The 27,541-nt window shown below is 37.3% G+C and overlaps 1 protein-coding gene across 2 annotated transcripts; it reads right to left on the bottom strand.

Annotated features, from left to right (window-relative positions):
• Positions 1 to 166: 166 nt before the first annotated feature.
• On the bottom strand, positions 167 to 27,203 carry LOC116778509 (cytoplasmic aconitate hydratase-like). Of its 2 annotated transcripts, none has more exons than XM_061525809.1 (22): positions 27,044 to 27,203; positions 24,201 to 24,293; positions 23,811 to 23,977; positions 23,442 to 23,587; positions 23,229 to 23,298; positions 22,617 to 22,679; positions 22,015 to 22,141; positions 21,319 to 21,449; positions 20,971 to 21,142; positions 20,713 to 20,813; positions 20,265 to 20,381; positions 5,255 to 5,417; positions 4,910 to 5,010; positions 4,499 to 4,618; positions 3,822 to 3,978; positions 3,023 to 3,129; positions 2,365 to 2,493; positions 1,904 to 2,040; positions 1,404 to 1,574; positions 1,106 to 1,202; positions 790 to 975; positions 167 to 701 (listed from the first exon to the last, which is right to left on the bottom strand). In XM_061525809.1, the coding sequence occupies exons 1-22, from the start codon at positions 27,048 to 27,050 to the stop codon at positions 591 to 593; spliced, it is 2,673 nt and encodes an 890-aa protein (XP_061381793.1). In that variant the 5' UTR covers positions 27,051 to 27,203; the 3' UTR covers positions 167 to 590. The 2 variants fall into 2 exon arrangements, with proteins under 2 accessions (XP_061381793.1, XP_061381792.1); XM_061525808.1 differs by lacking the exon at positions 27,044 to 27,203 and adding an exon at positions 25,300 to 25,387.
• Between the last annotated feature and the right edge of the window lie 338 nt (positions 27,204 to 27,541).

The following is a 27,541-nucleotide window of genomic DNA, read 5'->3' as shown; positions in this document are numbered from 1 at the left end:
CATCATTAAACTGAGTTAATTTAAATATTCCATATTATAATAACGATTTTAAGAGCGCTTGAAAAAAAATTTAACACTATTGTTAGCCCGGTTTAGATTTCAACTGACATTTTATTAACTGAACAGATCTTAACATATAAAATCAGGTTATAATAATACAGTCACATGTAACATAGTATATTTATTTAAGTATATATATATAAAAAATTCATATAAATAGTTGTAAAAGTCACGAATGCCTTGTAGCTTTTAGGTTGAACTTTGACCTTAAGGGTTAATTCTGGTTACATGGGAAAATAGTCATTTACTAATAAGTGTTGCCACTAATAATATTTTAATATCATAAGCATTGAAAAACCCACAACCATTTTCATATTTATATATATAACAATTTCGAACCAGGATTAAATAAAAAAAATATATAAAACATTCTTAAATGTCAATAAAGTGACAACACTGAGCGAATAATTAATACAAACATATATAAAACAAGTTTGTGATTTGAAGTAGGGTTGCCATTACAAAACTAAATAGTGTACAACCCTGGCCTGAACAATAATTATTAAGCCACAACCCTATTCCCATCAGTTTCACAGCATCTTCCTGATCATGTAGTTCAGGATGCCTCCGTTCCTGAAATATGTCAGATCAACCTCGGTATCAAACCTGACCTTCACTTGGAATGATTTGCCGCTGTCCACCTGGAATAACAGATTTATATCAAATATATATATAACAAGGATATATTTTATGAACCTTTTATTTTATATATATATACAATCAACTGACCTTAACGGTCAACATCTGTCCCGTCTTCACATCATGAGGGACATCTATATCATAGGACTCGGTCCCGTCCAAACCCAAGCTCTCTGCGTTTTCTCCGTTAGTGAACTCCAAGGGAACTATCCCCATACCCACCAGGTTGGAGCGATGGATTCTCTCAAAGGACTCTGCTATCACAGCTCGGATGCCCTGAAACAGGTTAAGTAACAGTGACGAAGGTTATTAATTAGATGGGTGACCGTTTCAATTTCGTACTTATTACAACAATATTAAGGGTAAGGGTATAATATATTATTGTCATATATATATATATACGTACCAACAAGTAGGGTCCTTTAGCGGCCCAGTCCCGACTGGATCCTGAGCCGTAGTCCTTACCGACGATCGCTATCAGCGGGACCTTCTCCTCGGCGTATCTAACAGCAATACATGTACATATAATATTAATGAAACAAAGACTCGGAGCCTCCATTGTATGAGCGTGCATCGGAAACTTATATAAATAATATTGTATTTCAAAACCGAAATATAAATCATCATAACGAGACTATGTACACGACGACCAGGTATACACGCAATAAGGGTAGAAATAAATCACACACGAGCGTATACTCTACCTCTGAGCAGCATCGAAGACATCCATGACGTCTCCGGAGGGCACGTGCCTGGTGCGCGGTCCGGGCGCCGCGAGCTTGTTCACCAGACGGATGTTGGCGAACGTGCCCCGGGACATCACCGCGTCGTTACCGCGCCGGGACCCGTACGAGTTGAACTCGCGCGGGGTCAGGCTGGGGGCGAGAGGTAGGTTTAAATGGTAGGGGTTGTAAGGATCCTACTAATGATAGTTTTACTTAACTTGTTTATAAAATAAGTTTTATAATTAGACAGAGAAACTAATTTTTTTTTTTACTAAAAACAAAAATTTCTGATGAAAATTAATCCATAGTATTAATCATCCTAGCTGAATTACAAATCACCCCAAGGTCTAGACACGGCGCCCCTATTTTTCTCTTTCTCTACCCCCCCCCCCCCATAGGACTATATGTCCCACTACGGGGAGCACTATTTGAACCCTCTATTTGGTCACTGAGTGTGTATACACGGCCGGTACACTGACCCCCTCTCAGCCAGATATCTGGCGGCGGGAGAGTTCCTGGCTATCGATCCCGCTGGTGAGATGTGGTCCGTGGTGACCGAGTCGCCCAGCAGTAGGAGACACCGCGCCCCCGATATACTCTGGATGGCAGGCAGCTCCTGGAAGCACGGGTGGGTTACCGGGGAGTTATATACAACACTAAGCACAGCAGCAGTCGAGCTGCTAGAAGTAAATTTAATCACTCATTACAACTTGCGAATAGAAAAATATTCTGAAAGCAAAGTAACGAAATATCGATTGATGTCACTGAAATTAGTTCTCTATACGGAAGATTTAAATTAATAGCATTATTTTTTTATAATAAAAAAATTATCTCAACCAAATAATGACGTACTTATATAATAAATATATAAAAATACTCAAGTTCAACTTACTCTAAGCGACACTTACTCTAATCTACACTTACTCTAAGCGACACTTACTCTAGTCATGGCATCGAAGAAAGGCGGTCTCTTGATGTATGTAGAGCTGTCATCCCAGTTGTAGAGCTTCCCCTGAGGGACCTGCAGCGCCTGCCAGGATGATGAACCTTGCTCTATCTTCTCATAGACCTGAAAAAAAAATCGATGACGTCACAGAATTAAAAAAAAAAACATAATAAAGCCTTTGTGTTGGATGTGAGCTAATGAGGATACAGATCGTTCTGAGGAATAAGGTATAAACATAGTCGACAGGAGTACAAACATGAGACTTGAAATCTTTGAAATATAAGATTATATTTAGGTTCTAAATATTTAAACAAAATATATCATCATCATCATCACCAGCCTATAGATGCCCACTGCTGAGCAAAGGCCTCTTCTCACATGGAGAAGGTTAGAGCATTAATCACTACGCTCGCTCAAGACGGGTTGGCGATTTCAATCTTATAATTTGAAATTATAAGACCAGGTTTCCTCACGATGTTTTCCTTCACCGTCCCTCAGTGTTGTCTAAATACTTTTAGACAGTACATATGACTCGGTAGAGATCACATTGGTACTTGCCAGGTTCCGAACCCGCGCCCTCACGTGTGAGAGGCGAGCCTTTAACCTCCAGGCCACCGCGACTTAAATACATACTAATTCCATATACATATACCTCCTTGAACATGCCGGGTATGACATATTTGTTTTCTATTTCCTGGATCTCAGCCCGCGTCGGCCAGATGTCGCGGAGGAATACAGGAGAGCCGTCTGACCGAGAGCCTGACATACAAACACACATGTATGAGACACAAACAACGACAACAAAAATAACAAGACAATATCAAATGAAAAATTCAACTAAGACACGACTTAAAAAACAAACTTACTCTATGCGACACTTACCACACGGGAGACTTACTCTAGCTGACACTTCCCATACTACAAACTTACTCTATGCGACACTACCACACGGGAGACTTACACTAGCTGACACTTCCCATACTACAAACTTACTCTATGCGACACTACCACACGGGAGACTTACACTAGCTGACACTTCCCATACTACAAACTTACTCTATGCGACACTACCACACGGGAGACTTACACTAGCTGACACTTCCCATACTACAAACTTACTCTATGCGACACTACCACACGGGAGACTTACACTAGCTGACACTTCCCATACCACAAACTTACTCTATGCGACACTTACCACACGGGAGACTTACACTAGCTGACACTTCCCATACAAGAAACTTACTCTATGCGACACTGCCACACGGGAGACTTACACTAGCTGACACTTCCCATACTAGAAACTTACTCTATGCGACACTACCACACGGGAGACTTACACTAGCTGACACTTCCCACACTACAAACTTACTCTATGCGACACTACCACACGGGAGACTTACACTAGCTGACACTTCCCATACTACAAACTTACTCTATGCGACACTCACCCAGCGGTTGCTTCTCGAAGTCGATGTCAACAGTACCGGCCAAAGCATATGCGATGACCAGCAGGGGGCTCGCTAGGTAATTAGCTCTCGTGTTTGGATGGATCCGACCTTCAAAGTTTCTGTTGCCGGAGAGCACGCCGCAGCAAACTAACTCGTTCTAGAGTAAGTTACATGTGAGTAAGTTATATTATCGGTCATTATATAAAATTATTGTTCATAAAAATATATTCTTGCCCTACAATTATATGTTTTTTAATGCTCGCTAAAAGGTCTTTAAATTAATTAAAGATTTGCATATTGTCTTTCATATAAAGTAAAATTAAGAAGCAATGAAGAGTCCAAGTGTATTGTAACCAACATCTTCGTATAACTCTCCTCGACAGTCACGCGACATAGTCCTGTTCAATTTAGTTTCAACAATTAATCAATTTCAAAATTAAATCACGTATACTTTAGTGTCTAGTTTACAAACTTTTTCTAAGATTTTCAAAACATTTTCCAAAATTTTCAAAACTTTTCCAAAATTTTCAAAACGTTTCAAAGATTTTCAAATTTTACAAACAGCATCCAAACTTTACAAACAGTTTACAAATCCCGTTCAAACTCCCACCAAATCAATCAATTCTCAAATCCGATCACATCAACATCACAGCCCGAGTCACGGTGTCGCCGCTCACCTTCTCTATGGTGTTGGCGATGTTGTCGTCTATGGGTCCCGAGTTCCCGATGCACGTCATGCAGCCGTAACCCACGATGTCGAAACCCAACTTTTCCAGGTACGGAACCACGCCGGATTCCTGGTGACATCATAGCAGTAATAACTATACCTATACTGTCAATGCTGTGACGAAAGTGATGATACTTTAATTGATTATTAATAAATTATAACGAAAGAATAAACTTCGTTTAATTTCAAGCTGTTTTCTATACATACATATATCTGTTAGTAGAACTTCTAAACTTACTGGAATCTAAATGCAAGAGTACCTAAGACCTCGGTCAAGACAGTCGATTTATTTAAAACGACTTAAAGTTACTGAGATTTGGTGGATGCAGATGGATAAACACTTTATTTTATATGTATATACCTTCAGATAATACGTGACTACACCAGACCCTGGCGACAACGAGGTCTTGATGTATGGAAGGACGGACAAACCGTTCTCCACAGCCTTCTTTGCTAGCAAACCTGCCCGGAGAGTTATATGTATAGAGAAAAAAATCAAATATTAAAATATATATGAATGTATGATATTAGACAATATTAAGTGTGTTTTGCTAACAAATTATTATATTTTATTTGCTTCAGTTTCATTTGAATTTTAAAATTTTAACGAAGATTTAAAATAATAGCTATTAGAACAAGTGAGAATAATCAGAAAGGATAAGCAAATCTGTTGGAACTTATAGTAACTTACTCTAAAGTTACTCACCGGCACCCAACATGACGCTCGGGTTGGAGGTGTTGGTGCAGGACGTGATCGCGGCTATAATGACCGAGCCGTGTGTGATGGAGTAGGTATTCCCGTCGCTGTACGAGAAACTGCCCGACGAGGTGAGTTGCGCGGGAGTAAGCCCGTACCCCTTGAAGCCCACCTGAGCAAGTTGATCGTAGAGTAAGTTACACGTGACATTTACGGTTCATGATATATTTTCATGCTATTTAGGTATTTTTAATGAAAAACTTAATATTTTAAAAGTTTACTAAAACTATATAAGAAAAGATGACGGTATTGACTGGGGAAATGATGTTTTTCGACACTAACTAAAAAATAACAATAAAATAGGAATATAATTTACAGTCATATCACTTTAATTTTACTTTTAGTGGGATTCGAGAAATCATACGTGATGCGTTTAGTCTTTCGGTAGCCAGAGCGCAAAGGGAAAACCACAAACCAGCCATCAAGAAGTTTTGTGAGAGAAACACTAGGGCTACAAAATCAAACGTCAAGCCATACCTATCATTAAAGCGGCTTCGGATTGGATGGGATTGAAAATAACATCCCAGAGGATATTTGTGCGTCGGCCTCCAGACCGGGCATATTTTTATAATCGCGGATTTTAAAGGGCGTTGTACTAATAGAGCTCACGGTTCCTTGGGAAACCAACATCCCCAAAGATCATGCCATCAAGGTCAACAAGTATTACGAGCTCACTCGAAATAGGTTCGTCGTGGATTTGTACGCGGTAGAAGGGGGAGCGACAGGTATAACGGCAAATCTCTCTACAACCTGCTATAAGACCTGGGCCTGCCCAGAACGAATATCAATTCATTCTTCGAACGTTCTACGAAGACAAACCTATTAGGTTCATTTCAAATTTGGTTAGGTAGAGAGAGGAGTTTGGACGGTGGAGGTGAGCTTTAATGCGGGTGAGATTGGGACCCTTAAACCTAGACCTGGGTCGCAAGTCCCAGGCACTGTTGAAGCTCCTCTCCCTCGTTTCGTCTCTACAAAATATACTTTTAAAATAGTTTTTTTTACTTTATGAATGTAATATCGTAAAAATACAAAAAAAGAACGTAATAAAATACAAAATCTTCTTATTTACTGCCTTTAAGGAGGAACCTGGTCAGCTATACATTTCTAATTATTAAACTAGAGCAGACAAAGTCGCGGCAAAAGCTATAATATATATAAAAACAATTGTGTTGTCTGTTTTTAAATATTAAAATATCAGATTCATTATAAAAGCATATGAGATGTATTCGCGGTATGTATAACAAAATAATTTTAATATCGTTATCCTTCCGTCGGTTTGTTCCTACAGGTTTCCGAAACGGCTGGACCGATTTCGATTGGACTTTCATTGTCAGCATTTAATCTAAGATACCTTATTTCGATATTAACAATTAAATTTATGATATTATATTAGGTCAATGACGTGTAATATTTAACAAAGTAGGGTACAGAGTTCAAAAACATCCGTGACATACATAAATGCACTTTAAGCATGATATATAATAATATCGCCTTTATTACAACGACATAAAGACTATAACTCGTTGAACTAATTTTCATTCCAATGCATTATAGAGACCTTGCATCCTCAGCATTTCTCTGTACGTTTTATAATATAAAACTATACGATTCACCCGACTTTTCTTTAGATATATATAAAATTTTAATCATGCCACCGTCAGTTACGACATTTGGTATATTGGAGAATGTCTATAGAAATCTTATTTAAATTTACATGTAGCGGTACGTGTGATTGTTTTGGCTTCGTAAAAAATATCTATAATGTCATTGTATATTTTATAAGAAGTAGATATGTACAGTTGTATGTTTATATATATATATATATGTGTGTGTGTGTTTGCGGAACACAATTCGCTGATAAACATATAACTAATATTATATATATATATGTTTAATTACAAATCACGTCTGGCAGTTTGTGTCATGTCTCGGGGTGAGGTTTATGTTGTTTTTCCTACATCTACGGTGACAGAGTAAGTTATATTTCAAACTAATCTCTAACTTCACACGCGCTGTAACACGACGTGACTGTCAGTTTGGACGCATCACTTAAACTATTTTCATAACATGTATTTCTAAATATCAATAAAGAAATTACTCCGCTGATCGTAATTAACGAAACACAATCTTCATTATTTCAAGTAAATTAACGTAATTTGGGACATCGTTAGTATATGATTAGGAAGAATTGTGAAATGTTAATGGTAAATAGATTTAACTGTCAGGTATAATGAATATGTCTCCTTTAAAAATGACAAGAAACGCTCCTGGCGGACATTACAGTACGAGTTATGATGTTACGTACGAAATAAGTGATAAAAGGAATAATTATACCGTTAAAAAAATATAATTAAATTATAAGAGGCAATGATTTGTAATATATATATATTATGTATATACACTAGGCACCAGCCCCGGCGTCGCGCGCGCTGGTGACAGACCATATAACATAACCTATTCAATGTTGGGAATAAACTTATATTATGATAACTTACAAACGGTCCGCCCGATGTAAATGATTTAAAAACTAATTTACAGATACTGATGTAGGCTTGACAAGGAAGTCATTTATTTTGATAAGACTTAATATCGTATTTATGTAAATAGCTTTCCAATGAACGCTTTAGAAATGACAATTTTTAAAAGTTGTAAAATGGATATAGTATGTTATCCTTAAGGTATAGCATGTGGACTTTTCTGTAGACCTATATAAGGTACACAATTCCACAATATATTATTTTGTTATATCTCAAAGACTTTAGGCAGCGTTTTCGTTAAAAGCTCTCAGACGCTCACGTTTTCCCGACATCCTCAACAGATATCGTTAATATACACACAAGTAAATACAAAACTTAACACATTATATACTAAAACCTTCCTCGAGAATCACGCCATCGAGAGGTGATAGCTGTTTGATAATCGGTGCAGTAGTTTTTCTGTTTATTGCGAACACACAGACAGACAGACGCGGCGGGGAACCTTACTTTATAATATGTGTAAATATAGATCAAAAAAAATAATATATTGTTGAAGATAACAAAAAAAAAAACGACGATACTCAATAGTTGTGAAATATGACCAGACTCTAGTCGTATTTCACAACTATTGAGATAATTTTAATATTTCACATTGAAAATTTTATATATATTTATTGAAAAAAAAATCTTAATAATGGAAAATATTGAAGTTCCAAACCTTGTTCATTATCTTACTATCTATGTGTCTAACCACAATTAATTACAGTCACGTCCGTCAAATGGGTAGTCCGTTAAAATCCTGGTCATTTTACAACTATACAGAAAATGACCGGAAAAAATACGATTCGACTGACAATTAACGGGTTGAAAAACTTTTTCCAATTAATTCACATTCAATAACAAATTGTTGGTATTTCGATGATCATTAATTTTTAATACCGACTCAAAATTTAAAATCAATTATAGAAGAAAAAAATTTCACAAAAAAATGTATCTGGTAATAGAAATGCCCTTCAAAATATGTTTATTTACTTATACAGCGTGTTTATACAAAATTTATGCTATGCGTACTTTTCGTATTACTTAGATCCCGTAATTATTTGCATAGTTTTACATCGATAGCAAAATCAAAACTGAAGACATTGAATTAAAATGTTATAACATGTGCTGGTGATAGGGAGTGGTAGCTCAGTCACTGAAAAGACGGTGACCACTTCTACAGAAGTACTAGGTTCGATACCATATTTTTGATTGAGTATTCGACTTAGCATTACGTATATATATATATGTATATATGTGTGTGTGTGTGTGTGTGTGTGTGTGTGTGTGTGTATTACAAACTGCGACTCCCGAGTCCTGACCACAGAAATTTGATAAAATTATATATATGTTATAACAATTTTACCGAAAACATAATATTGTATATATATACTTAGTTGGTGTGAAAGATAAGGCAGGTAGGACGTTTTGTTGAGACGAGATTCAAAATTATTGTTTTGTTCACCAAAAGCTAAGCACCAAAAAACTAAACAAAAATAATAATAGTTTAAAAAAAATACGTATCATTGTTTTTAATTCGCCAGTATGCTTACACCAAGTTTGCGATCTCACTACATAAAGTGCGTTAAGTATTCGTTCTTTTCACAATATAGCAATATACTTTACCGAATGAAAAACGCGGTACGGTTCGTATGTAGTTACGATTCAAACTTGAACTAACTTAGGAGTTTTAAGGACATTAACTTTTTTTTTTTTGACGTAATAACTATCTTTTTTTCAAGCCATAAGTAGGAGTAATATGTATAATAGTACATAGCTTATGCACATGAAAAAAAAGTATGCAAGGCTACATGCATATAGCATAATGATTATATGATAAGGGCTTGAATAGAAACCTACAAGATTTTTTTTGTATATAACAAATGTGCAATGATTATGTGACATAAAAAAAAAAATATAGACAAAGATGATCAAATGAAATAGATGAGGTTGGTATTTGAAAAAGTAAATAAAATTATTGAACGCTCTACGGAAATCACAAGGTATTTGTATGAAGATCCCACTGATATAAATGATGAGGAAACTGTGTTGGTTTGGTCAAGAGTTGGATTATTTAGTACGTATAAAGAAAAGAAAACTTAGAACCAAATCCTTATATATATGTAAAATAAAATGCACTTAAAATTCTAAAAAGAAAGTATTAAAATAATCATAGTATTTTCAATGACACTATTTGTTTCCTTAATTACGGTTAAAACAAGTCACAAATATTGTTTCTTTTTTATGATTTCGAACAAAATAATCTCATCAACGCCGTAACTACCTCATTAGTAAATTAGATATTTTGAATAATTAATTAATATTAATTACCCCCACTCCCGGATATATATACCGCAGGTGTGTGACGAAATCAATCAGTTGCAGTTGTGAATTCAAACTTGTGTTACATACAAAAGTTTTCCTGCTATGGTGGATTTATGAAAAGTGTAAAAAAAAAATTTGTTATAACAATAAGCCTGTCAAGAATCGGCTTAAGCTACTACAGGTGAAGTAAACAGAAGCTCACATCATCACCTCCAGAAGATACTACAACTCACAGTGCCCGTGTTCATGGAAAAACTTTCAAAGGTAGTCGTCATTATCTCAGTAGACATGTTGTCATTCTGTCACTGGGAGAATGATTGCTGTCAATGGAAGCTCACATCGTCACCTCCAGAAGATACTACAACTCACAGTGCCCGTGTTCATGGAAAAACTTTCAAAGGTAGTCATCATTATCTCAGTAGACATGTTGTCATTCTGTCACTGGGAGAATGATTGCTGTCAATGGAAGCTCACATCATCACCTCCAGAAGATACTACAACTCACAGTGCCCGTGTTCATGGAAAAACTTTCAAAGGTAGTCATCATTATCTCAGTAGACATGTTGTCATTCTGTCACTGGGAGAATGATTGCTGTCAATGGAAGCTCACATCATCACCTCCAGAAGATACTACAACTCACAGTGCCCGTGTTCATGGAAAAACTTTCAAAGGTAGTCGTCATTATCTCAGTAGACATGTTGTCATTCTGTCACTGGGAGAATGATTGCTGTCAATGGAAGCTCACATCGTCACCTCCAGAAGATACTACAACTCACAGTGCCCGTGTTCATGGAAAAACTTTCAAAGGTAGTCATCATTATCTCAGTAGACATGTTGTCATTCTGTCACTGGGAGAATGATTGCTGTCAATGGAAGCTCACATCATCACCTCCAGAAGATACTACAACTCACAGTGCCCGTGTTCATGGAAAAACTTTCAAAGGTAGTCGTCATTATCTCAGTAGACATGTTGTCATTCTGTCACTGGGAGAATGATTGCTGTCAATGGAAGCTCACATCATCACCTCCAGAAGATACTACAACTCACAGTGCCCGTGTTCATGGAAAAACTTTCAAAGGTAGTCGTCATTATCTCAGTAGACATGTTGTCATTCTGTCACTGGGAGAATGATTGCTGTCAATGGAAGCTCACATCATCACCTCCAGAAGATACTACAACTCACAGTGCCCGTGTTCATGGAAAAACTTTCAAAGGTAGTCATCATTATCTCAGTAGACATGTTGTCATTCTGTCACTGGGAGAATGATTGCTGTCAATGGAAGCTCACATCATCACCTCCAGAAGATACTTCAACTCACAGTGCCCGTGTTCATGGAAAAACTTTCAAAGGTAGTCGTCATTATCTCAGTAGACATGTTGTCATTCTGTCACTGGGAGAATGATTGCTGTCAATGGAAGCTCACATCGTCACCTCCAGAAGATACTACAACTCACAGTGCCCGTGTTCATGGAAAAACTTTCAAAGGTAGTCATCATTATCTCAGTAGACATGTTGTCATTCTGTCACTGGGAGAATGATTGCTGTCAATGGAAGCTCACATCATCACCTCCAGAAGATACTACAACTCACAGTGCCCGTGTTCATGGAAAAACTTTCAAAGGTAGTCGTCATTATCTCAGTAGACATGTTGTCATTCTGTCACTGGGAGAATGATTGCTGTCAATGGAAGCTCACATCATCACCTCCAGAAGATACTACAACTCACAGTGCCCGTGTTCATGGAAAAACTTTCAAAGGTAGTCGTCATTATCTCAGTAGACATGTTGTCATTCTGTCACTGGGAGAATGATTGCTGTCAATGGAAGCTCACATCGTCACCTCCAGAAGATACTACAACTCACAGTGCCCGTGTTCATGGAAAAACTTTCAAAGGTAGTCATCATTATCTCAGTAGACATGTTGTCATTCTGTCACTGGGAGAATGATTGCTGTCAATGGAAGCTCACATCATCACCTCCAGAAGATACTACAACTCACAGTGCCCGTGTTCATGGAAAAACTTTCAAAGGTAGTCGTCATTATCTCAGTAGACATGTTGTCATTCTGTCACTGGGAGAATGATTGCTGTCAATGGAAGCTCACATCATCACCTCCAGAAGATACTACAACTCACAGTGCTCGTGTTCATGGAAAAACTTTCAAAGGTAGTCGTCATTATCTCAGTAGACATGTTGTCATTCTGTCACTGGGAGAATGATTGCTGTCAATGGAAGCTCACATCGTCACCTCCAGAAGATACTACAACTCATAGTGCCCGTGTTCATGGAAAAACTTTCAAAGGTAGTCATCATTATCTCAGTAGACATGTTGTCATTCTGTCACTGGGAGAATGATTGCTGTCAATGGAAGCTCACATCATCACCTCCAGAAGATACTACAACTCACAGTGCCCGTGTTCATGGAAAAACTTTCAAAGGTAGTCGTCATTATCTCAGTAGACATGTTGTCATTCTGTCACTGGGAGAATGATTGCTGTCAATGGAAGCTCACATCATCACCTCCAGAAGATACTACAACTCACAGTGCCCGTGTTCATGGAAAAACTTTCAAAGGTAGTCGTCATTATCTCAGTAGACATGTTGTCATTCTGTCACTGGGAGAATGATTGCTGTCAATGGAAGCTCACATCATCACCTCCAGAAGATACTACAACTCACAGTGCCCGTGTTCATGGAAAAACTTTCAAAGGTAGTCGTCATTATCTCAGTAGACATGTTGTCATTCTGTCACTGGGAGAATGATTGCTGTCAATGGAAGCTCACATCGTCACCTCCAGAAGATACTACAACTCACAGTGCCCGTGTTCATGGAAAAACTTTCAAAGGTAGTCGTCATTATCTCAGTAGACATGTTGTCATTCTGTCACTGGGAGAATGATTGCTGTCAATGGAAGCTCACATCATCACCTCCAGAAGATACTACAACTCACAGTGCCCGTGTTCATGGAAAAACTTTCAAAGGTAGTCGTCATTATCTCAGTAGACATGTTGTCATTCTGTCACTGGGAGAATGATTGCTGTCAATGGAAGCTCACATCGTCACCTCCAGAAGATACTACAACTCACAGTGCCCGTGTTCATGGAAAAACTTTCAAAGGTAGTCGTCATTATCTCAGTAGACATGTTGTCATTCTGTCACTGGGAGAATGATTGCTGTCAATGGAAGCTCACATCATCACCTCCAGAAGATACTACAACTCACAGTGCCCGTGTTCATGGAAAAACTTTCAAAGGTAGTCGTCATTATCTCAGTAGACATGTTGTCTATCTGTCACTGGGAGAATGATTGCTGTCAATGGAAGCTCACATCGTCACCTCCAGAAGATACTACAACTCACAGTGCCCGTGTTCATGGAAAAACTTTCAAAGGTAGTCGTCATTATCTCAGTAGACATGTTGTCATTCTGTCACTGGGAGAATGATTGCTGTCAATGGAAGCTCACATCATCACCTCCAGAAGATACTACAACTCACAGTGCCCGTGTTCATGGAAAAACTTTCAAAGGTAGTCGTCATTATCTCAGTAGACATGTTGTCATTCTGTCACTGGGAGAATGATTGCTGTCAATGGAAGCTCACATCATCACCTCCAGAAGATACTACAACTCACAGTGCCCGTGTTCATGGAAAAACTTTCAAAGGTAGTCGTCATTATCTCAGTAGACATGTTGTCATTCTGTCACTGGGAGAATGATTGCTGTCAATGGAAGCTCACATCATCACCTCCAGAAGATACTACAACTCACAGTGCCCGTGTTCATGGAAAAACTTTCAAAGGTAGTCGTCATTATCTCAGTAGACATGTTGTCATTCTGTCACTGGGAGAATGATTGCTGTCAATGGAAGCTCACATCGTCACCTCCAGAAGATACTACAACTCACAGTGCCCGTGTTCATGGAAAAACTTTCAAAGGTAGTCATCATTATCTCAGTAGACATGTTGTCATTCTGTCACTGGGAGAATGATTGCTGTCAATGGAAGCTCACATCATCACCTCCAGAAGATACTACAACTCACAGTGCCCGTGTTCATGGAAAAACTTTCAAAGGTAGTCGTCATTATCTCAGTAGACATGTTGTCATTCTGTCACTGGGAGAATGATTGCTGTCAATGGAAGCTCACATCGTCACCTCCAGAAGATACTACAACTCACAGTGCCCGTGTTCATGGAAAAACTTTCAAAGGTAGTCGTCATTATCTCAGTAGACATGTTGTCATTCTGTCACTGGGAGAATGATTGCTGTCAATGGAAGCTCACATCATCACCTCCAGAAGATACTACAACTCACAGTGCCCGTGTTCATGGAAAAACTTTCAAAGGTAGTCGTCATTATCTCAGTAGACATGTTGTCATTCTGTCACTGGGAGAATGATTGCTGTCAATGGAAGCTCACATCGTCACCTCCAGAAGATACTACAACTCACAGTGCCCGTGTTCATGGAAAAACTTTCAAAGGTAGTCGTCATTATCTCAGTAGACATGTTGTCTATCTGTCACTGGGAGAATGATTGCTGTCAATGGAAGCTCACATCGTCACCTCCAGAAGATACTACAACTCACAGTGCCCGTGTTCATGGAAAAACTTTCAAAGGTAGTCGTCATTACCTCAGTAGACATGTTGTCATTCTGTCACTGGGAGAATGATTGCTGTCAATGGAAGCTCACATCATCACCTCCAGAAGATACTACAACTCACAGTGCCCGTGTTCATGGAAAAACTTTCAAAGGTAGTCGTCATTATCTCAGTAGACATGTTGTCATTCTGTCACTGGGAGAATGATTGCTGTCAATGGAAGCTCACATCATCACCTCCAGAAGATACTACAACTCACAGTGCTCGTGTTCATGGAAAAACTTTCAAAGGTAGTCGTCATTATCTCAGTAGACATGTTGTCATTCTGTCACTGGGAGAATGATTGCTGTCAATGGAAGCTCACATCGTCACCTCCAGAAGATACTACAACTCACAGTGCCCGTGTTCATGGAAAAACTTTCAAAGGTAGTCGTCATTATCTCAGTAGACATGTTGTCATTCTGTCACTGGGAGAATGATTGCTGTCAATGGAAGCTCACATCGTCACCTCCAGAAGATACTACAACTCACAGTGCCCGTGTTCATGGAAAAACTTTCAAAGGTAGTCATCATTATCTCAGTAGACATGTTGTCATTCTGTCACTGGGAGAATGATTGCTGTCAATGGAAGCTCACATCATCACCTCCAGAAGATACTACAACTCACAGTGCCCGTGTTCATGGAAAAACTTTCAAAGGTAGTCGTCATTATCTCAGTAGACATGTTGTCATTCTGTCACTGGGAGAATGATTGCTGTCAATGGAAGCTCACATCATCACCTCCAGAAGATACTACAACTCACAGTGCCCGTGTTCATGGAAAAACTTTCAAAGGTAGTCGTCATTATCTCAGTAGACATGTTGTCATTCTGTCACTGGGAGAATGATTGCTGTCAATGGAAGCTCACATCATCACCTCCAGAAGATACTACAACTCACAGTGCCCGTGTTCATGGAAAAACTTTCAAAGGTAGTCGTCATTATCTCAGTAGACATGTTGTCATTCTGTCACTGGGAGAATGATTGCTGTCAATGGAAGCTCACATCATCACCTCCAGAAGATACTACAACTCACAGTGCTCGTGTTCATGGAAAAACTTTCAAAGGTAGTCGTCATTATCTCAGTAGACATGTTGTCATTCTGTCACTGGGAGAATGATTGCTGTCAATGGAAGCTCACATCATCACCTCCAGAAGATACTACAACTCACAGTGCCCGTGTTCATGGAAAAACTTTCAAAGGTAGTCGTCATTATCTCAGTAGACATGTTGTCATTCTGTCACTGGGAGAATGATTGCTGTCAATGGAAGCTCACATCATCACCTCCAGAAGATACTACAACTCACAGTGCCCGTGTTCATGGAAAAACTTTCAAAGGTAGTCGTCATTATCTCAGTAGACATGTTGTCATTCTGTCACTGGGAGAATGATTGCTGTCAATGGAAGCTCACATCGTCACCTCCAGAAGATACTACAACTCACAGTGCCCGTGTTCATGGAAAAACTTTCAAAGGTAGTCGTCATTATCTCAGTAGACATGTTGTCATTCTGTCACTGGGAGAATGATTGCTGTCAATGGAAGCTCACATCATCACCTCCAGAAGATACTACAACTCACAGTGCCCGTGTTCATGGAAAAACTTTCAAAGGTAGTCGTCATTATCTCAGTAGACATGTTGTCATTCTGTCACTGGGAGAATGATTGCTGTCAATGGAAGCTCACATCATCACCTCCAGAAGATACTACAACTCACAGTGCCCGTGTTCATGGAAAAACTTTCAAAGGTAGTCGTCATTATCTCAGTAGACATGTTGTCATTCTGTCACTGGGAGAATGATTGCTGTCAATGGAAGCTCACATCATCACCTCCAGAAGATACTACAACTCACAGTGCCCGTGTTCATGGAAAAACTTTCAAAGGTAGTCGTCATTATCTCAGTAGACATGTTGTCATTCTGTCACTGGGAGAATGATTGCTGTCAATGGAAGCTCACATCGTCACCTCCAGAAGATACTACAACTCACAGTGCCCGTGTTCATGGAAAAACTTTCAAAGGTAGTCGTCATTATCTCAGTAGACATGTTGTCATTCTGTCACTGGGAGAATGATTGCTGTCAATGGAAGCTCACATCGTCACCTCCAGAAGATACTACAACTCACAGTGCCCGTGTTCATGGAAAAACTTTCAAAGGTAGTCGTCATTATCTCAGTAGACATGTTGTCATTCTGTCACTGGGAGAATGATTGCTGTCAATGGAAGCTCACATCGTCACCTCCAGAAGATACTACAACTCACAGTGCCCGTGTTCATGGAAAAACTTTCAAAGGTAGTCGTCATTATCTCAGTAGACATGTTGTCATTCTGTCACTGGGAGAATGATTGCTGTCAATGGAAGCTCACATCATCACCTCCAGAAGATACTACAACTCACAGTGCCCGTGTTCATGGAAAAACTTTCAAAGGTAGTCGTCATTATCTCAGTAGACATGTTGTCATTCTGTCACTGGGAGAATGATTGCTGTCAATGGAAGCTCACATCATCACCTCCAGAAGATACTACAACTCACAGTGCCCGTGTTCATGGAAAAACTTTCAAAGGTAGTCGTCATTATCTCAGTAGACATGTTGTCATTCTGTCACTGGGAGAATGATTGCTGTCAATGGAAGCTCACATCATCACCTCCAGAAGATACTACAACTCACAGTGCCCGTGTTCATGGAAAAACTTTCAAAGGTAGTCATCATTATCTCAGTAGACATGTTGTCATTCTGTCACTGGGAGAATGATTGCTGTCAATGGAAGCTCACATCATCACCTCCAGAAGATACTACAACTCACAGTGCCCGTGTTCATGGAAAAACTTTCAAAGGTAGTCGTCATTATCTCAGTAGACATGTTGTCATTCTGTCACTGGGAGAATGATTGCTGTCAATGGAAGCTCACATCGTCACCTCCAGAAGATACTACAACTCACAGTGCCCGTGTTCATGGAAAAACTTTCAAAGGTAGTCATCATTATCTCAGTAGACATGTTGTCATTCTGTCACTGGGAGAATGATTGCTGTCAATGGAAGCTCACATCATCACCTCCAGAAGATACTACAACTCACAGTGCCCGTGTTCATGGAAAAACTTTCAAAGGTAGTCGTCATTATCTCAGTAGACATGTTGTCATTCTGTCACTGGGAGAATGATTGCTGTCAATGGAAGCTCACATCATCACCTCCAGAAGATACTACAACTCACAGTGCCCGTGTTCATGGAAAAACTTTCAAAGGTAGTCGTCATTATCTCAGTAGACATGTTGTCATTCTGTCACTGGGAGAATGATTGCTGTCAATGGAAGCTCACATCGTCACCTCCAGAAGATACTACAACTCACAGTGCCCGTGTTCATGGAAAAACTTTCAAAGGTAGTCATCATTATCTCAGTAGACATGTTGTCATTCTGTCACTGGGAGAATGATTGCTGTCAATGGAAGCTCACATCATCACCTCCAGAAGATACTACAACTCACAGTGCCCGTGTTCATGGAAAAACTTTCAAAGGTAGTCGTCATTATCTCAGTAGACATGTTGTCATTCTGTCACTGGGAGAATGATTGCTGTCAATGGAAGCTCACATCATCACCTCCAGAAGATACTACAACTCACAGTGCTCGTGTTCATGGAAAAACTTTCAAAGGTAGTCGTCATTATCTCAGTAGACATGTTGTCATTCTGTCACTGGGAGAATGATTGCTGTCAATGGAAGCTCACATCGTCACCTCCAGAAGATACTACAACTCACAGTGCCCGTGTTCATGGAAAAACTTTCAAAGGTAGTCGTCATTATCTCAGTAGACATGTTGTCATTCTGTCACTGGGAGAATGATTGCTGTCAATGGAAGCTCACATCATCACCTCCAGAAGATACTACAACTCACAGTGCCCGTGTTCATGGAAAAACTTTCAAAGGTAGTCGTCATTATCTCAGTAGACATGTTGTCATTCTGTCACTGGGAGAATGATTGCTGTCAATGGAAGCTCACATCGTCACCTCCAGAAGATACTACAACTCACAGTGCCCGTGTTCATGGAAAAACTTTCAAAGGTAGTCGTCATTATCTCAGTAGACATGTTGTCATTCTGTCACTGGGAGAATGATTGCTGTCAATGGAAGCTCACATCATCACCTCCAGAAGATACTACAACTCACAGTGCCCGTGTTCATGGAAAAACTTTCAAAGGTAGTCGTCATTATCTCAGTAGACATGTTGTCATTCTGTCACTGGGAGAATGATTGCTGTCAATGGAAGCTCACATCGTCACCTCCAGAAGATACTACAACTCACAGTGCCCGTGTTCATGGAAAAACTTTCAAAGGTAGTCATCATTATCTCAGTAGACATGTTGTCATTCTGTCACTGGGAGAATGATTGCTGTCAATGGAAGCTCACATCATCACCTCCAGAAGATACTACAACTCACAGTGCCCGTGTTCATGGAAAAACTTTCAAAGGTAGTCGTCATTATCTCAGTAGACATGTTGTCATTCTGTCACTGGGAGAATGATTGCTGTCAATGGAAGCTCACATCATCACCTCCAGAAGATACTACAACTCACAGTGCCCGTGTTCATGGAAAAACTTTCAAAGGTAGTCGTCATTATCTCAGTAGACATGTTGTCATTCTGTCACTGGGAGAATGATTGCTGTCAATGGAAGCTCACATCGTCACCTCCAGAAGATACTACAACTCACAGTGCCCGTGTTCATGGAAAAACTTTCAAAGGTAGTCATCATTATCTCAGTAGACATGTTGTCATTCTGTCACTGGGAGAATGATTGCTGTCAATGGAAGCTCACATCATCACCTCCAGAAGATACTACAACTCACAGTGCCCGTGTTCATGGAAAAACTTTCAAAGGTAGTCGTCATTATCTCAGTAGACATGTTGTCATTCTGTCACTGGGAGAATGATTGCTGTCAATGGAAGCTCACATCATCACCTCCAGAAGATACTACAACTCACAGTGCCCGTGTTCATGGAAAAACTTTCAAAGGTAGTCGTCATTATCTCAGTAGACATGTTGTCATTCTGTCACTGGGAGAATGATTGCTGTCAATGGAAGCTCACATCGTCACCTCCAGAAGATACTACAACTCACAGTGCCCGTGTTCATGGAAAAACTTTCAAAGGTAGTCGTCATTATCTCAGTAGACATGTTGTCATTCTGTCACTGGGAGAATGATTGCTGTCAATGGAAGCTCACATCGTCACCTCCAGAAGATACTACAACTCACAGTGCCCGTGTTCATGGAAAAACTTTCAAAGGTAGTCATCATTATCTCAGTAGACATGTTGTAATACTCACACTTTGTTATATGAAAGATATTGCTCTTAGCGATCAAGACTCTGAGAGTACACATTTTCTATTCATGTACAATCATTCTCAGAGTTGATAGTTCAGGGGTGTACAATGAACAATACTATGGGATAGTTTTTTGTTAATTTAACAAATATATAAATTACCTTATTATTAAGACAGGCCCTGAAGTCTTCCTTCATATCTTTCACAGCAACTCTGTCTTGAGGTCTCTTGGGCCCGCTCACAGATGTCACCACCGTTGACAAATCCAACTCCACGACCTGGTGACATACATTTTTTATTACAAAATATGTTGTCTAATATAAAACTCATTTGAGAATCTAAGCAATGTCTTGATTAGTTTATGTTGACAATTAATATGGGATAACAAGAAAATTTTTCATAGAAATACCACTTTATACTATAAATAGCTATTTTTTAATCTTATAACAATAAACTTCGGCTTTAGTATGGATTTAAAAACAACGCCATCTCTCGGCTATTTTTAATAACGAACTAACATGTCCAAGATAGTGGTTGTTAAATCACTAATCAACTAACTCACTGGAAAGTCGATTAAACTTGCACGACGTATTTAGCTAGCTGACTCACCTCTGAGAACACGGGGTCCTGCTCCGGATTGCTGTAGTCTCTAAACTGTTTAGTTGCCTTCAAATATTCCTCAATTTTCTTGATCTTATCATCCGAACGATCTGTCGATGGGATAATATTTTTTTCATTACAATATAAAACCTTCATCTATGTACGAGCCTGTCTCGTTAAGTCACACACACTTCGTCATATATTATCTTCGTCATTATTTAAAACTATGACGTGGTTATAACTCCGATATATATATGTATTAATTACTTGTCTGTCTGAGGTAGTCCAGCGAGCGTTCGTCCACCGGGAAGTGAGCGACAGTGGCACCAAACTCGGGGCACATGTTGGCTACGGTGGCGCGGTCAGCTATACTGAGAGCACACACGCCCGGACCGAAGAACTCCACGAATTTACCAACCACGCCCAGGGAACGGAGGTGCTGGAATCCAGAATATAACCAGGTTACAATCATAACACCGTGTATAATTTCATAGCTCATATAAGTTAGACGCTTGAGTGACGGGCAAGAATTAAATTTTATTAGAGTATAATAGTACATATTATCTTCCCAACAAGAAAAATATGATTTAAAAAGATTTTAAAATATCAACATACCTTAGTAATAGTTAACACTAAGTCGGTAGATGTCGCTAGTGGGTTCAATTCACCAACCAACTTGTAACCGACCACTTTTGGCAACAACATACTGATAGCCTGACCCAACATCACTGCCTCTGCTTCAATACCTGATAACGTAAGTACGTATTCATTATAATTTTGATATAAAACTCATATTTTTCGGGTTTACTACGCGTTTTATTTAATTTTAAACTACACACTCCCGACGTTTCGGTTACTCTGCAGCGACCGTGATCACGGGCGGACGAGACGTGACATATTCATACTAAATCCGAAAAATATTTGTTTTATTTCAATGAATATCGCGAAAGTATTGGATCTCATTTATCACAACCTCTTTGAACAACCAGGCTTCTGAAATTGAGTTTTAAATTATCTATAAACTGAACATTGGTTTACTATTTGATATATAAAGTTTCAAAGCCAAGCAAATTACTTGTCTTTAAAATTCACACGTGAAACAGTCAGCGCCATCTATCGCCTGCGTCACGTTACTTCATACAATACACCTGTTACGTATACCCGAAGAGCTGCGCGGAATATCGGAATACATTAAAGCTAATATATTGTCCTGATATCAAAACTACACTACTGGAGACTCTCATCATAATCTGCTCAGCAGTTTTCAAAGAATCCATAAAAGCTGTTTACAGTATTAAAATATATATATACCTCCAACACCCCACCCAACAACCCCCAGGCCATTGATCATTGTGGTGTGAGAATCGGTACCCACTACCGAGTCGGGATACAGAAGGTCTTTGGTGAACACCACTCGGGCTAGATACTCCAAGTTGACCTAAACAATACAGATAATACATATATATATATATATATGAAAATAAATAAATGACTAATGTTATAAGTATTGCCTTAGTTTATAGATAAAGATGTTTGTAAACCTTTTTACTTGTGAGGATGATCGATTGAAGCTTATATCATTGTATAGTTTTAATAAAACATGCTACTAGTATTTGTTCACGGCTTTGAAATTACGTTTCATTAGCAAATAATGTTTTTTATATATACGTGAACCAACAGACAGCGCCATCTATCGCGTGTCGCGTTACTTCACACAATACACCTGTCATGAAGTGTTCCCGGGAACTACACGGACTGAGGATACATTATATACTATATGCTATTATAATGTATGACATTTATTATGATAGTTTATCAAAATTGATTTAAAACTTTTTTTGAAAGTGATAACAATAGAAATCTAGACACACACACACACACACATATATATATATATATATAATATCACTTACCTGGTGAACTATACCGGATCCAGGTGGAACTATCAGCATGTTGTCAAACGCTTGAGCGCCCCACTGGGAATGTGAAGAAGTTCAGACTCGGTAGTTGAAAAATTGCATTGTAGTGTGTCCGGGGAAGACCACTTGGATATATTGAAATTACAAGTGTACAATATAATGTAACAAAAATTAGATTGTTGCTTCAACATTGTACACAATAGTGACATTGAGACTAACAAACATATTCTCGATTATTTTATTTAATACAAGTTATATCTGGTAAATGTTGTGAGGTCAATATAATTTAAAAGCAAACAATTCCTTGAACTTGAACATTAACGTGAATAAAAAGAAAATTTTACAAAATCTTACTTTCAAAACTGAAGAGTTTTATGAAAATCAGTCCAGTAGTTTCTTGTGTGTAGACACAAATATGCACAAACATATTTTAATACATATGCTTATATGTATTTATATATGCATATGTTTAAAAACTTTCTTCACAATACTTGATACATTAAATTCTTATAATTATTTCGGCCATTTTCGGCTAGTTTCTTTAATAGTCGGCCTCAGTCGGCAATTGTCGGTCAAATACTCTTAGTCCCACACAACTATGAATACCTTCAAAAACTGGAATCTCTCCTTGTTGCGTTCAAACTCCAACTCTTGGTTTTTGTTTAAAGCGTCGGGGCTGAAAAAAAAATATATATATATATATCATATATATAACAAATAACAACTCATTATTTAAAACCTGGTGATTCTAAAACAATCTGGTAAATAACAGAACCTTCTATTATTAAGTCGGTTAAGTAAATTATATTTCCGACTCACGTTCTTGCAAAATCCACCTGGACGGAATGATCTATGACCAGGTCAGCTGGACATATGGGGTTTATTCTGTCAGGATCACCGCCCAGCTGTTTGACGGCGTGACGCATCGCTGCAAAGTCCACAACAGCTGGTACACCTGTTAGATCCTGGACATAGAAAAACATAACTATAGTATCTACATTAAATTAATTATGGCTGACTTGTACATACTTATTTAACAAAAATATAGCATTAAATAATGTTAATTTATTATATTCAGCAACAAATTCTATATGAGGGTGTTATGAAAATTTAGATGACAAGAGAAAAACTTTAAGATATCACAAATGCTTGAAATCTCTACAGCTTATGAAGGTAGTCCATTGTTACCTGTAAAATGACCCGAGCTGGTTTGAAAGCTATTTCCACTCCACCCTCAACAGCCTGATTCTTCTCCCAATCCAGCACATTGTTCACATCCTTCTCCAACACCTGGAAATTGTCGCAGTTACGGACGCAGGACTCCAGGAGAACGCGCACGCTAAATGGGAGACGATCTAGAGAGAAATAAATTATTTACTATAAACACTTATAGCATATACGAAATGGTTGGAATTTATGATTAACTATAATTTTATATTCCAGACACGCAACAAACAATTATTCATCACTATTATCACCATTCTATGGTCACAATCATCATCTTTATCATCTTTATCATGTCATTAGAATATATTGCCACAATTTTTAAGAGTAATAAATATGACTGACATCACTCACCATATTTAGCGCCGAGCTGCGTTATGTCAAAGTAACTGAAGCTCTGATTATTAACTTCCAATTTCTTCAGGAGCCCGCTGTATGGATTTGGCGCTGAAAGAACGTGTGAAATCTCGTTTGTGGAACAGAATTAAAAAAAAAATTGTTTTTTAATTCGACAAGGTGCAATATATTCGTTCTTGTATAGAAAGAATATTAATTTATTTTTTTTACACTTTATATTCCAGATATGATTTTATGACATTTTTTAACATTATAACATCATATATCTTTATAAATAATAAATTAATAATTGTTTACAATACGCTTATACGAATGAATTGGACTTTCGCCATTTAATTAATAGTGTTAATAAAGAAAATATATAATCGAAGGTCAGTCTGGTTAAATAATATAAATAAGTTATTTTATCTTTTATCTTAATATTTGTGCCTCATTTAAAGTTAAACATTAAAATTTATACCAAACATAATTGTCTAGTAATACTTCTTCACTAAGAAAACAAATAAACTATAAATTATTTTTTATTATATAATTTTTTAATCAAATAATTGATTTGACCGTTAATCTTTCAGTATATATAGTAGTAGCATCCGCACGGCAACGGGTTAGACTTTAAAGTATTGTGCTTAGCGTAAGTTTTGCACCGCGACTAAATGCGAAGTGTTTCTCATTTCATTCAATAAGGTGTGAAGATTTATGAGTGAAAAACTATTAACGCTCCGTATACAGTACGATGGTTCAGGCTTAGGGTAACAATACATTTTGTATGCGTGTACATCTGCTTTCACTCACAAATTGGATTTCTTCAAACAAAACCAGAAGTCTATTTTGTTCGGATAGTGTGTGTAATATGTACCGCTTCATTTTCACTTAACACTAGGGAAACTAATAGGAAGGTACGATCCAATCAGTAATATATATATCATTGTGTCATAATAGACAAAAAAAACACTTATACGTTACACACAATATTTCAAGTTCCCGCGCCTATAAATGTCATAAGTGTCAAACGGTTTTTTTTCAAAGCGATTACAAAAATATACCGAGTTATATTTAAACAAGTAGCTAAACAAAGAACACGGATGTTATAACGTACCTTCACTGAAAAAACGTAGTATTCTTATACTAATAAATACTTTAAAAGATTCCTGACGAATTACAAAAAACATTTGGATTTTGACATAAATTTCGAAGTATTGAAAGAAGGTTGCATTTAAACAGAAAGTGTAAGGAGTTTTCACACTAATGTGAATCATTCATGTATAATGAATTCACAAATATATGAAAATAATAGTAACGTCTCATTTATTGAAACGTTAACAAAACTTAAAAGGTCACTTTAACAAGGTTATATATTTACTTACTAAGAATTACAATTTAGTTATGCATGGAACTATGACTGCTTACCAAAACCGTTTAACTGTCATCTAAAAAAAATATAATATATTGTCTATACGTCTTAACAATAATTAAGGTATTAATTGATTTTTATAGATTAATTTGATAGTGTTGTACATGAATAACTATATGCTTGTTTGAAGTCTTAATATTATCAATGACATATTTATTTATCCTGTGATTCCTTGCCTATTACACTATTACAGTAACAATGAGATGAAAGACTTTCTCGAGTATAAATTTAAATTATCCTAATATTTTTGGATTATTACCCCTTTTTTATTATTTTAATGACGTACTCCCGACATTTCGATTAATTAGCAGCGACCTTGATCACAGGCTGGCGAGACATGAAAAATTTTTTTTTAGTTACCCGAAAATGTTTGTTTTATTTATTATAGTAATATTTCTCATGTTATAATACATAATATTTCCTTGTTATAACCCAAATATGGCATTAATAATAATTAACAGACGTAGTTACAGCCACTAAGCTCAGAAAGAAAGTGTTTAAAACTATTTTTTACCGTACAAATTCTGTCCTTCAGACTAATTTAAATGCTGTGTCTTAAGAATCGATAGGATTTTAAATTGGTTAATGTTTAGCTTCTAATAATAGCTGGAACGTGCATAGAATATATACATAACTTCAGCAACAGTTTACTGAAACAGCAATCACAAGGTCTAAGCTTATCTAAATAAAGAGATTACAAGACGTCGTGACAACGAAATTACAAAATATGTATATATTTTCATATACGAAAAAGGTATACTTAGAATTAGAAGTCATAGAAGCTTGGTAACTAATTATTTCACTATGTACCAGTAATATCAAATTGTTCTTTATCACAATTTTATTTCCTATAAACCGTTTCAAAGAAAATTGAATAAATGACATACATACAAGTGTAGGACATGAAAAAATAATTAATAAACTTTGTTAAATGCAACTTCTCCAGAATATTCTATCCCAGAATACATTAAATTATACAAAATGAAATATTGATATGAAGTTAAAAGTTAATGAAATCATAGACAAATATACATATATTTTTTTTATTAAAAACTACAAAATGCTGGCCTCAATAAGGCATAATTATATTCAAATTTGTCTTGAAGGTTATCTTTTAGTTAATTAACAAAATAAAATTGGGTGCATTATATATTTGGAAAAACTAAAGACAGTGGCTGTATATAATGAAAAATATTTAAAAAAAATAATAATAAAAATAATAGCCAATTTAATGACATCCGAGGTTTTTTTCACGTGAAGCATCAAGATCAAAGGTGAAGCACTGTAAGTTCAATAATGTATTGAAAACACCGTGTTTATTCTCATTGATGTTAATGATAAACTAGTTCCGTGTTTCTGATAAGAATTATGTCTGACGAACACAACTATATGTCTAAATTTAAATATTCTAATTATAAATACTACATACCCGCCATAATGTTATTCCGTGTGGTCACGTACTCAAAATATTTGTTAAATATTTGTGACAAATGACTATCGGCGTAGTTCAATATCACAGTGTACGAACAATCACTGTCATCACTAGCCACCGTACGACTGACGTGCGAAAGAGAATAATACAAATAGCTATATAAATAGTAAATATAAAACGTCTGTTAGTTAATACATTTGTTGAAGATTTTTATATTTTATTGATATGAAAAATCAGTTATAAGAACTCAATGAAATTATTTTTTTCTATAGTTGTATTTTTTTGCAACAAATTTAGTAAGTTACTAAGTTATAAACCGAAAGTCCTAAAGAGGATTTTTTTATATTTGAACATTGACCTGCATAAAATGAGAAAGGTGCCAAGAGAAAACTATTTAATCTTAAGATTCAAATACACTCAATCAAATTGATCTTTCAAGATAAGATTACAGATATCAGAATCCCTGTGACTCTCCGTGCAGTATGTAAATATTAT

Source organism: Danaus plexippus, chromosome 31 (genome assembly GCF_018135715.1).
Source record: "Danaus plexippus chromosome 31, MEX_DaPlex, whole genome shotgun sequence".
In the NCBI taxonomy this organism is placed as follows: Eukaryota; Metazoa; Arthropoda; class Insecta; order Lepidoptera; family Nymphalidae; genus Danaus; species Danaus plexippus.
Note: the sequence above shows the minus strand (reverse complement) of the source record. Positions and strands in the feature narration are given on the sequence as shown.